General features: G+C 43.5%; 1 protein-coding gene across 2 annotated transcripts in view; it reads right to left on the bottom strand.

Moving 5' to 3' along the window:
• LOC126400713 (nardilysin-like) overlaps positions 1–6,316 on the bottom strand; it is a 46,328-nt gene extending 40,012 nt beyond the window's left edge. Inside the window, exons 1-4 of one of the 2 annotated variants that reach the window (XM_050061624.1) lie at positions 6,248–6,316; positions 5,401–5,641; positions 2,656–2,896; positions 799–880 (exon numbers count right to left, since the gene is read on the bottom strand). In XM_050061624.1, coding sequence (XP_049917581.1) covers positions 799–880; positions 2,656–2,896; positions 5,401–5,606 — 529 coding nt within the window. In that variant the 5' untranslated portion in view covers positions 5,607–5,641; positions 6,248–6,316. The other variant, XM_050061623.1, reaches the window with a different exon arrangement.
• Positions 6,317–12,090: the final 5,774 nt, after the last annotated feature.

Genomic DNA, 12,090 nt, shown 5'->3' with positions numbered 1-12,090 from the left:
ATCCACCACAGCTACTTGGTGTGCCTTGCATTTGTGGTTTTCTTATTTATGTGGAGAGCTGGCCAAACAGACAGCGTGGCATTATATCTCCTGCTGAGCCACAATAGAATTGATAGCTTTTTTAACATTTGGTGACAGGTTTGATGACAGACTATAAGAATGAGCGAGGCTTTCATTTCAGAAAAGAACATTTAGGAACAATGTTCGACAATCACAACGGTGGAGGAGACAGATACAACAATTTCTCCACTGACAGGAGCATCAGTAGACTCGAATGCAATTCAGAAGATATGTTGCGTTTCAAAAACAAAACAAAAAAAAAGAAAGCGAGCACCTCTTGCTTTTTTGGACCGGAATAAAAACTTAACGCAACAAGTTTCTTAACCACTCTTTGTTGCTTGATGGAGGGTATTCTGGGAGATGTCAGAAATTATTAACTGAAGTAGAAGTAGACAAAACAGGTTAAGGAAAAGAGGGTACACTGAATAATTTAAAATAACAAAACAACTCCTGGAATGCATTAAATATGGTTGCTCTTCCTGAGGTTTCTCTTTTTTCCCCCCACATTAAAGCGCAGTTTTTCTTTGTCCAAATCCAGAGAGTGTAAGGATATGGGGTGCTGTACGTTGTACAGACTCAGAGGGAAATTTTTGATTTGCGATTTCGAGCTATATAAATAACACTGACATGACTTGACTTGATAGATGATACCGTACATAAGGGCGAATTAACCCTCGACCGAAGAGAGATGAGAAATGACTCGACCCTCTCTGGTTCCCTCTCTGGTTGATTACTCACTGTGTTCCAGAAAGTGAGCGAGGCCGGGGAGGTCACTGGGGTCACTGAAGCTGCCCACTCCAACACACAGAGCTGCTGCGGACTGACACATACAAACACACAGACACAGAGGACGTCTATGAGTCAGGTTTGAGTCTGGCAATGCACTTGAACAATAAGTTTGTTATTCTTCTGGTCCACAAATCCCCCAGCTATAGCCTAATATATTCTTCTGTTTCATTTGCCTTGTTTAACAATGAAACCAGATATTCCTGAGTGGTTTTTAAAGGTTTATGTCTTCTAGAGGAATGATTGAGAGGTGAGCTAAGGGCAGCAGACAGGGCAGGGGAGTCAGAAGAGTAGTGAGATGCAAGCTAATGAATTATTGGTTTGTTCTTTTTGTGGAATTTGTTAACACTGAGTGGCTCAAGCCCTGTATGCGTCGACGTTTTAGGCACAGGTGTGATTTACAAGTGTGTGTATTTAACAGCAGAGGTGTGGACTCAAGTCACATGCCTCAGACTACAGTCACAAAATTGCTAACTTTTGATTCAACTTGACAAAATCAAAAAAGACTTGCAATTTCACACCAATGACTCGACACTTCACTTGGACTTGAGTCTCTCCAAGCCCAAAGACGCATAATTCCCCAGATCTGTTCTTAGTTTTCGAATGTCCTCTTTTGTTTAATCTGAACGACTGTGTTGAAATTCTGATCGAAAATTACCTATGTGCATCGTAATATCTTCTTTGATGCTCAGCACCAAAATTTCAAGACTGTTTTCAGCCTTCGTCTCCATCCTTGCCATTGTGTTTGTATTTGCTTGTTGCACTCATCCCTTGATATCTGTAGGTTTCAGCTCTTGAGTGACTGCTCACAAGGGCAAGTTCATGCTCCGTTTATCCAAAATGAATCCAGCTAATTAAAAATCTATGTATTTTGGACTTGCTGTCTAAAACTGATGTCTAGAATAGAGCATGAGATGGATCGGTGGCGTTGCACCGGACTGTTGTGGTGAAGAGGGAGCTGAGCCAGAAGGCAAAGCTTTCGATTTACTGGTCCGTCTACGTCCCAACCCTCACCTATGGTCATGAGCTTTGGGTAGTGACCGAAAGAATGAGATCGCAGATACAAGCAGCCAAAATGAGTTTCCTCTGTGGGGTGGCTGGGCTCAGCCTTAGAGATAGGGTAAGGAGCTTGGACATGCAGAGTGAGCTCGGAGTAGAGCCGCTGCTCCTTCGCATCGAAAAGGTTCAATTGAGGTGATTCGGGCATCTGATCAGGATGCCTCCTGGGCGCCTCCTGTTAGAGGTGTTTCGGGCACATCCCACTGGTAGGAGGCCCTGGGGCAGACCCAGAACATGCTGGAGGGATTCCATATCTCATCTGGCCTGGGAACACCTCAGGATGCCCGAGGAGGAGCAAGAAAAGTGTTGCTGGAAAGCGGGATGTCTGGGGTGCTTTGCTTGGCCTGCTGCCCCCAAGACCCGGCCCCAAATAAGCGGTTGAAAATGAATGGATGGATGTCTAAAATTACATGTTTAGGGGATACTTTGGAGAACAACTCAGTGTCTCCTGCATCACTTCAACCAGACACGGTACTTGCCTGTCTTGACTTGGGACATGAGTGGGAAAACTTGAGACTTACTTGTGACTTGCCAAACAATAGCTCGGTCCCACCTCTGTTTAACGGCACTATAAATAGCTTACAGTTTGTGCTGACAACTCTTTTGCATAAATCTGCATATCTGATTTCAACACATATTTCTTTGGTTTCAGCATGACTCATGTTTTTCCTCCTCCTCTGAGTCATTTAACATATGTCTAGTCTGCTAAAAAATTAATGTGGCTCTCCATTTAACACTTCCCAGTGGTACCTGTTTCTCTGCGTTTCCTTTCTTCTTTTTCCCCTCGTTGTCATCTTCTTCATCATCACTGCCCCTCTCATCATCGTCATCGCCTTCCTCCTCCTCCTCAGAATCATCCCCCGTTTCATCTCCAGATTCCTCCTCCTCCTCCTCTTCCTCTTCTCCATCTGAGTCCTCATCGTCGGACGCCGCTGGGCCGCTGTAGTCTGAGATGAGCAGAGCTCGCAGCCCGTTGTCCAGCACAATGTATCTGCAGGAAGTGAAGTCAAAGGTGAAACAGCACGGAGAGTTTTTGTGTGGGGAAAGTGTGGTTTTGTTGAGTTTTGCAGCATTCATTGTTTTTTTCTTCTTATTTTGAACTGGCTGTTAAATCAAATGTCTCTTTGCAGACTGCATCTCATACCCTCTGAGACTCTCTCTTCCTCTAAGCTTTTTTCACAGCAAATTTCTCTGTGTATGCCCTACAGAGGCCCGAGGCACTGGCGTGTGCTCATAGCATGAAATCGTCCCATCAAACTACAATAATACTGTACTGATCCAGCTGGAAGAGAGGCGCGATATCATTTTTGGATCTGGGTTAGTGGATCTGGGTCATTTTACCCAGCACTTTCACGTTCATGAATATGACAAAATAGTAACTTCACATGTGTATCATTGCACCTAAAATCATTTCGATAACAGTTACTTGGAGTAAAGTACAAAATAGAGGTGATACATCATGTAACAGGGCTGCAGTACCAGAGGTGTAATGAAACAAAGTAATAGTACTTTGTTACAGTACTTATATGGTACAGATACTTGATTTTATATTTCTGCCATCTTTAGCTGTTACTCCACTATATTTCCCCCAGGAATCTTCCTTCCTTACTGCTCCAGACTGAAAACAAAAGGTGATCGTGCCTTTAAAGCAGTGGCTCCAACACTATGTAAATCTCCTCCATTAGGTTTACGGTCTGCGGTCTCTTTAGACATTTTTAAAAACAACTTAAGACCTTAAAAATGGCCTTTGTCCCACCCTAAATCTTCTAGCGCTTGCTCCACAATCCTACATAAAACCTTCCTCCGCATGGGATCACATACGGTGCTTACTTATCTTTATGCTTGTTTGCAATGCTTGAATGAGACAAAGATGATTTGTCTAAAAATTTAGTCTTAAATTTGGTAAAAGATGATCTTCAAACAGTCTTAAAAGTTGTGATTAATGTCTGATACCAGTAGACAGCTGGTTAAGCTGCTCTACTGGGACATCAAGGTAAGACAGGTGCAAAGTAAGACCAAAAGAAAGCTGTAGTTTGACAAAAATCGAGCAAAAGCAGAGAAATAAATGGCTAAACCTCATGTGAGTAAACAAAAAAAAAGTAAAGCAGGGAATTGCTTAATTAGACAATGGGGCAATATGGGACTCTCTTCCATTAAGTTTACGGCCTGTGGTTTCTTTAGACATTTCTAAAAACAACTCAAGACCCATTTCTTCAAAATGGCCTTTGTCCCACCCTAAATTGTCCAGTGCTTGTTCCCTGGTATGTTTCTGTTAGAGGCCTCAGCAGCCTGTATTTGCTCTGTGTTTTACTTTCTTTTGTTGCATTGTTTTATTTGTTATATTCATTTTCTGTAACCACTTATCCTGTTAGGGGTCGCGGGCAGGCTGGAGCCTATCCCAGCTGACATTGGGCGAGAGGCAGGGTACACCCTGGACAGGTCACCAGACTATCACAGGGCTGACACATAGAGACAGACAACCATTCACACTCACATTCACACCTACGGACAATTTAGAGTCACCAGTTAACCTGCATGTCTTTGGACTGTGGGAGGAAGCTGGAGTACCCGGAGAAAACCCACGCTGACACAGGGAGAACATGCAAACTCCGCACAGAAGGGCTCTCCCACCCTGGGTTCAAACCCTCTTGCTGTGAGGCGGCAGTGTTAACCACTTCACCACATTGACTGCATGTTTAATTGCTTACCTGTATTTTGTGAAGCAAATACATTTTATTATTATAATTATTATTATTATTATTATTACAAAATAAGGAAGGGATGGACGAACGAGTGAAGGAATGGGACTGAAGGAAAAACTGGATTTTCGAGTTGTGAACAAGGCCACATTCTTCGTTGCAGGCTCCATTTTTAAGGTGCTGTACATGTTACAAAGAAATAAACTTTACAATTCTCAAAATTCTGACATTTACTTGTAATTTTACTTTCAATACTTAATTGTATTTAATATCAGACTTTAGTACAGTAAATATCTGATACTTCAAGACTTTTAACTTCTACTAAAGTAATTTTCTGGTCAGATACCTGTACTTTAACCCAAGTGTGGCGTTCAGGTACGTCATCCACCACTGTGCATTACAGTGTATGATTGAAATAGAAGAAGTGCCACGTGTATGACAGCTTGAATCTGGGTTTAACTTCCTTTAACAGTACTCTTTGGGGTCACTGGGTGACTTGAAGATGTTGCTGTCTCCAATTCTCAAAATTCTGACAGCTTGCTTAATTATTAACAACAGCTACTTGTACTTTTACTTTCTATACTATATTTCATTTAATATCACACTTGAGTACAGTAAATATCAGATACTTCAAGACTTTTACTCGAGTAAAAGGTGACTTTAACTTCTACCAAAGTCATTTTCTGGTCAGATATCTGTATTTGTACTCAAGTGAGGCGTTCAGGTGCTTCATCCACCTCTGTACAGTACAGTGACACATATATGAAAGCTTGAATCTGGGTTTAACCTCCTTTACCTGTACTCTTTGGGGTCACTAGGGGACTTGATGATCTCTCTGTCTCCCACATTGTTCTCTCCTCCTCCTCCTCCTCCTGCGTCCCCTGCAGCCTGGCACTCCTCCCGGGACACCGGCTCTGCATCCTCTGCTGAGGCTCCACCTTGGACGGAGCTTGAGGAGTCAGGAGAAACTGGGGCGTTCCTGGACTTGTTTGTCTGCGGCATCTTCGGCAGAGATGATGAAAGTTCGGCACTGCGGGCTGACAGCAAGGCGCGACCATAAACAACAGGACAGATCGCTGTCACCGGTAATTTACTCCTCAGCACGGCGACACACCGTGTCAGCCTGAACACAGCTATGATGATGAAAGCCCTGCCTTACAGACGAGTATCGCCAAATGAAAGCTCAGACACCAATAGGTCCGCAACAACACACACTAACAAGACCCTCCTCTGTGGAAGAGGCCTATAGGTCTGAACCTGAACTGTCACACACACCAGCCAGCGCCCACAATACAGCTATTCACACAGGCTGTCTGGTGGTTTCGCCCTATTCAGCGAGGTGTCAGCTAAAATACAACCCCGGTAGACCACCCTTAACTAAACCTGAACCCCTCATATGCTCTGTAAGACTCAAAACAGCGACAACAGCCACATTGAAACTGCCAAGAAGTCTCTTTTACACACACAGGAATATAAACATAAATGAATGCTACCGGCTAACACAAGAATTTAGTGTTTAAAATGTACGAATATTATTTAAAATAAGCTTTAACGGCTTCCGTTAACAGTCTGTTTCAAAGCAAAGCCGAAGAGAAACTTTAAAAGTACTTCATGAAGCCGGTGCGACAGAAATACATCCGTACCTTCCTCCCTGTTGACAGAAGGGCCTCTGTATGAGTGAATGAGAGCCTCTCCTCAACAAGACGCGCTCTGATTCGCTGAGAAGAATCAGCGCTTCACTACGCCGCCGTCTGATTGGCTCTGAGCGGAAAGGAGGCGCGGCTAGAATGCTAACACGTGCAGTCAGGGGTGGTTATGATAGCTGCGGGGAGAAGGGGACAGCGGCAGCGACAAGTAGCCACCTGGATGTAACCGGCAGCTGGCAGCCATCTGGTTATGATTATGGCTGCTAGATTGAGAACCGACCACTTGTCACAGCCGGTAAATGTCATTCTTTTTAATCTCTTTAGCCAATATAGCCGGCCAGGAGTGGATTGGATGTGAATTGTCTTGTCAGCTAGCTACATGACAGCCACGGTGCTCCATTGAAATTGTACCCCCCACTTCTCCTAATGCACCTGTACAAGGCTTCAAACTGGGATGATTGGTTTAGGGGGGCCGCTAGGTGGCAGGCATAGGCCACGAGGGATGCTGGGCAAATTGAACACCTGACTTTTTTTGTGTGTGTGTGTAAGGATGGTCTGAGATTTAGATGCCTCCAAGGCTCCTATTAAAAGGCCACCAATCTGTGTATTTCACAGAAATTCAAGGGCTTTAAAAATGCTTGTGTGCATTAATCAGAGTCTCTGCACGTTTTAAAATGTCTTAAATTCAATTTTAATAAGCATTAGGCCTTAAAATTCATTATATGGTCTTAAATTTGAATTTGTGAGGTATTAATTGCCGCAAACATTGCATCCTGTCCATCTTTTAATTTCATTTTGTCAATTTGTGTAGAGCTCTTCTGCATGAAAGTCCACATGTCACACATATGTCCTCATACATCACTCTACAGGGTCACATAATCACAGTGCAAGTTCATAATCATGTAGGGTTATCCTCCATTTTGATACTCCTTAGATACTCCTTTCTCCTTTCGCCATTTATTCTACTGAGCATACATTCATAAGATGCTATTTCCACCATTGCATTAACCCAGTTTGCACCTCTGGGACCTTTGTTGTCTTCCTGTGTCTTAGACTAACTCGACAGACAGTTATTAGACTCACAATGATAACAGAAAATACATGCTTGGATACGTTTCGTGTTTCGTTTCCCCCCCAGTAAACACAACTTTGGACTTAAAGGGATTTCTGAAGCAAACCAGCAACTTACAATTTCTAAAACTCTAATCCAGAGTGGTCTGACCAACCTACGTTCACCTATTTAATATGTCCAACAGCGATTGTTATTTAACAAGTTTAAAAGTCCTTAAAACACCTACCTCTGCATGAGACCACATACAGTATTTACTTGCCTTTATACTTGCATGCTATGCTTGAATAGGACAAGGATGATTTGTCTGAAAAATTAGTCTTAAATTTGGTTGAAGATGATCTTAAAACAGTCTTAAAAGTCATGAATTTTAGTGTCTGATACCTGAAGACAGCCTGTTAATGCTCTTAAAATATTCTTAAGTGGTCTACTGGGACATCAAGATAAGACAGGTGCAAAACAAGACACAAAATAAAGCTGTAGTTTGACAAAAATCGAGCACAAGCAGAGAAAAAAATGTCTAAACCTCATGTGAGTAAACAAAAGAGATCTAAAGCAGGGATTTGCTTAATTAGACTGATTAATATCACCGCACCTCAAACCTCAAATCAGAGTCAAATGGCTAGAAAACAAAATCTTATCATGAATAAGCCACATTGACATTTGTCCAGTGCCCTTCCTCAGTCTCCCCTCTGCAGCGTGTTGGCATTTCACCCCTCCACTGTGCCAATATGTCCTCCCCCTCACTCACCAGCTCTCTCTCTGTCTGAAGCCAATCTGATTTGCCCCTGGGCCTCTGTCGGCAGAAAGAGGTGATAAACACCGCAACCATGACAACCGGTGAGCCAGACACACGCCTGAGTTCCTTTATCCTAATGGCTTTACTTGGCATCCTTTCCTCCTTTTAATTCATCAAGTCCAGTCTTCACCTGAGCTGATATTAAGACAGTTGGGACAGATGAAGGCGGTGTGCTTCTTCCACCACGGGTTTGAGCTTCCTCATCCTCGTCTTTCAAGATAAGCTGATGTTAGATCTGTCGACGTGTGAGATGAAACACTGTTAACACTAAAAAAAACCTCCGCGTTGCTTAAAATAGAGCTCTATTAGTCACTGAATAAATATTTACTCGGTCCGATTAAAATGAAATGTTAGCATATTGATTCCTCTGACTTGCTCTAAAGCAGTCAGACAGAAAATGGAAGTACCAAGCTGATTCTCACAAATTTTATCCTATTGATCACTAATGGAGCCCTTGTGAGAACACTGTGAAATGATGTTTTCACAGCACAAGTTCTTGCCCCAGGCGTACTGTAGGGTGAAGTCAGGTAATTTGGGACACTTCTTGGGTAGATTACCAAGACAAACAACTAAAATTGTGAATACTACCTTTAGTGTTACTTTTAGAACGTGTTATACGTCTCTGCTCTGTTTCTATAAAGAAAATATGTTGCTTCAGAAACTTTGGACCTTAAAACACATCAAGAACCCCTACCTCGCTCTGATGATATGTTCAGGTAAAATGGGACACTCGTGTTTTCTGCCATGCTTTCCCCGTTCTTTTGCTGCCTTTTTCCTTGGTGCCATATTGTTCACAATGGACATATGTGCATGTAACACTGACTACGTTCACATGCACAAAATAGTGTTTTTTTGTCCTTATTCCAAAAAGACAAAATTCCTACTAAGCTGTTTACATGGCTATGAAAATTAACATTCCACGAATACTCCCGTGACGTTTATCGCGTGAAAAAGCAGGACTGCTGGAGCCGCTTGTCGTTTTGCTTCTATGCATCAAAGTTTCCTACTGTTGGTGGACTTGTTGGACCGTGCAATCACAGCCTTCCTCTTTCATTCCTTCAGCCGCCATCTTGAAAAGGTTGTTGCTGCGATATTTGAGCATATCCAAGAACCTGTTGATATCCTGGTCTTTTATAATGTTTAAAAGTAGGTGTGCTTCTTCTCAATATGTGGGCTTTTCTTTTGGGCATGCATTGCTACACCTGTTGGAGAGTTAGTTTGTGTACGATGTATCCATGACAACACACAGAGGCAACCGTAAACGGGCGAGAGGCCATGTGTCGTAAACTGCAGTAAAAACCTCAATGTCACATGTCTTAGTCTGAAAATGTTAAATGCGAAAAAACAGCTAATTCGTAAGACATAGACATAGACCCACTGCGTCATCTTTAATATTACTTAAGTGATATAAATAATAAAAATGTCTGTAGTATAAATAGGGTGGCATACAATAGCATAATAACTCATGTTATCTAGTGGCCTAAAAACAAGCTGGTTTTACTTCAGAAAATTGCCCCATTTTATGGTGCCCAGCAGCTTAGTGGGTAGGGCCCGTGTCCCGTGTACAAAGTCAATGTCCTTGCTGCAGCTGCCATGGTTTTGAGTCAAACCTGTGGTTCTTTGCTGCATGTCAACCCCTCTCTCGCTCCCCATTTCATGCTTATTACTGTCCTGTCTAGGAAAAGCAAAGGCCATAAAAATGATCTTGAAAGAAAAATGTCTCATTTTAGCTTCATTTTTGTACCATTTCACCTCAATGCATGAAGCACTCACTCACAACTCTTTGCTATAAAAGGTGTGAATTTTGATTATAGGTCAAACAGTAAATGAAATGTAACATCCTGCAATTATTTTTGTTGTTTTAGCTACAACACACTTTTTAATTTTCGGTGTGCTAATCGTCTCAGACCAATTAAAATGATTGTTTCATGTAAATAACATTTGTAGCAACAATGCGATACAGTATTTGTTGTTTGTCTGCTAATATTTAAAGAGCCCAAGATGTAAAACCTTATTTGTCCCATTCTACCTGATGTCCCACATCACCCGACTTCACCCAGCTGCAGCAGCCCTGGTGTGAGTCCAGAGCCATTGCTCGGCTGAAATTGCAAGGCTGCGGTAATAGCGGAGATAAGCAGCCTATTAGAGCTGTGTGAAAGTGCCTTTACATGCCTCTCCACGTGAAAAACTTTCAGAGCAGAATGGCAGGCTTGTGTTAGGGATCGATTGGACAGGCCCCTGCAAACCGCCAGCCTCCCCTTTAATGCCAACACGCATGGCCTTTTCATGGTGAGGTACATTGTATTAGCTGCGACGCCAGCCGCCATAATTCCACATTTTTCTCCCCCCACTTTTGTGCTTGCCCCCTCGCTTCGACTGAGCCCAAATTGAAGTTCAGATCGGGCACCTCGGGCCTCCCCAGAAAAATGTGTCTGTGTGAAAACGCAATGTAGAACGCAGCCAGCTGAATCATTGTAGGTATTATGAATTTGTCCCCCTCGGTCAGCTTCCTGGAGAGACATCGGAGGCAGTCTTTACCTTAAGATTCCAAAGGGGGCAAGGTTCCCTCAACAACTGATTCGAGTCCCTAATTAAAACAGGAGATTTGATTAATTAGCTCAACGGCGTGGATGTGTGTTGCATGGCTCTCTCTGTATGTGGCATGTGCGTGGGAGTCGGCATGTTCTCGTGAGTCACGGTGTATCTAGTGTGTAGTTATGCTAAATGAGAAGGGGGTGTTATATGCCTATAAGAGTGTGTGTGTGTTTGTGTGTGTGTTCATGAGCCTTTGGGTAATCCTGTGAATCACTGCTGTGTGTGCTCATGTGTGTGTGTGTTTCATGTCTCCCGGGAGGCTTGTCCTTGCCTGCAGTACTACTGTGTGAATCAGAGGTGAGTCCTCTAGAGTTGCCCTCTGCTTTAATCTGGAGCTAATGACAGAACCACCTGCCCTCCTGGCCATCCTCCCCCATATCTCGCCCCTCTATCTGTTGGCCCCTCTGCCTTCACCGCACATCTCAGCCAGCCTTCACAAACCCCCAAATTCCCACTGCTCATTGTCTCCCTTTCACTCTCTCCCACAACTGGCCTGTTATTTTCCCTTTTTTCCCCTGCTCTCTTCCACTTGCTTTCTACTCTTTCCCACAGCATGCAGGATGCCCTTGCTTGCCTCTTTGATTGCCTCATCTCACCGAGTAACTAGAAACTAGGGGCCCCCACACACACACAAAAAAAGAACATGTGTTAAGGGACAGCGCAACAGTATGTGAACAACATGTAGCTTTAAGGAGATTTTCTGACCCATGGATCGGCAGGGGAGAGGAGTGAGCCACGTTCTCATTCTTGTGTCTGCTTGAGTCTTGAGTGTGTGTGCAATCGCGCATGCAAGCCAGTCCCGGTGGATATCTGGGGGAACAAAAGCATAATTGGAGAGAGAGAGCTGCAAAAAAAAAAAGGGGGGATGACCACTTCCTGCAATGTGTCTACGGTGGAAGAGAAGAAAGAGTGAGTAGGGGGAGGGAAACAAAAGGGAGGAAATCAAAGAGAGAATGGCATGTAAACCAGAATTGACAAGAGCCCACAGGAGAATCAAAGTAAGGAAGTAAAGAGGGAGAGGGGAAGAAAGGGGAAGGAATCTAAGTATGATCTGACAGAAATAATTCAGATGAGAGAACGGAAAAAGGGCCTTTGGAGAAGGAGAAAAGCGGAGGAGGAAGAAAGGGAGAAGTGGCTGAAGTGAAAACAGCATGAATCCCCATCCATTTCAGCACTGGACAGCTCCACAGACAGCACTAGGCCAGTATAAATAGATCCCCTACTTTAGAGGCGCCGTCAACGCTCCCAAAAAAGTGCTTTATGTGCTCAGAGCGGCTCCTGCCCCTGGAGAACAGACGCGCAGGTATCTGATGGTGCCTGATAACCATCTTCTCTCAGTTCCTCTCCGTTTGTTTTCTTAATTTAGGGAGCCTCCAC

The sequence above is a fragment of the Epinephelus moara genome, chromosome 14 (assembly GCF_006386435.1).
Source record: "Epinephelus moara isolate mb chromosome 14, YSFRI_EMoa_1.0, whole genome shotgun sequence".
Taxonomy (NCBI): domain Eukaryota; kingdom Metazoa; phylum Chordata; class Actinopteri; order Perciformes; family Serranidae; genus Epinephelus; species Epinephelus moara.
This window is presented reverse-complemented; position numbering and strand designations above follow the sequence as displayed.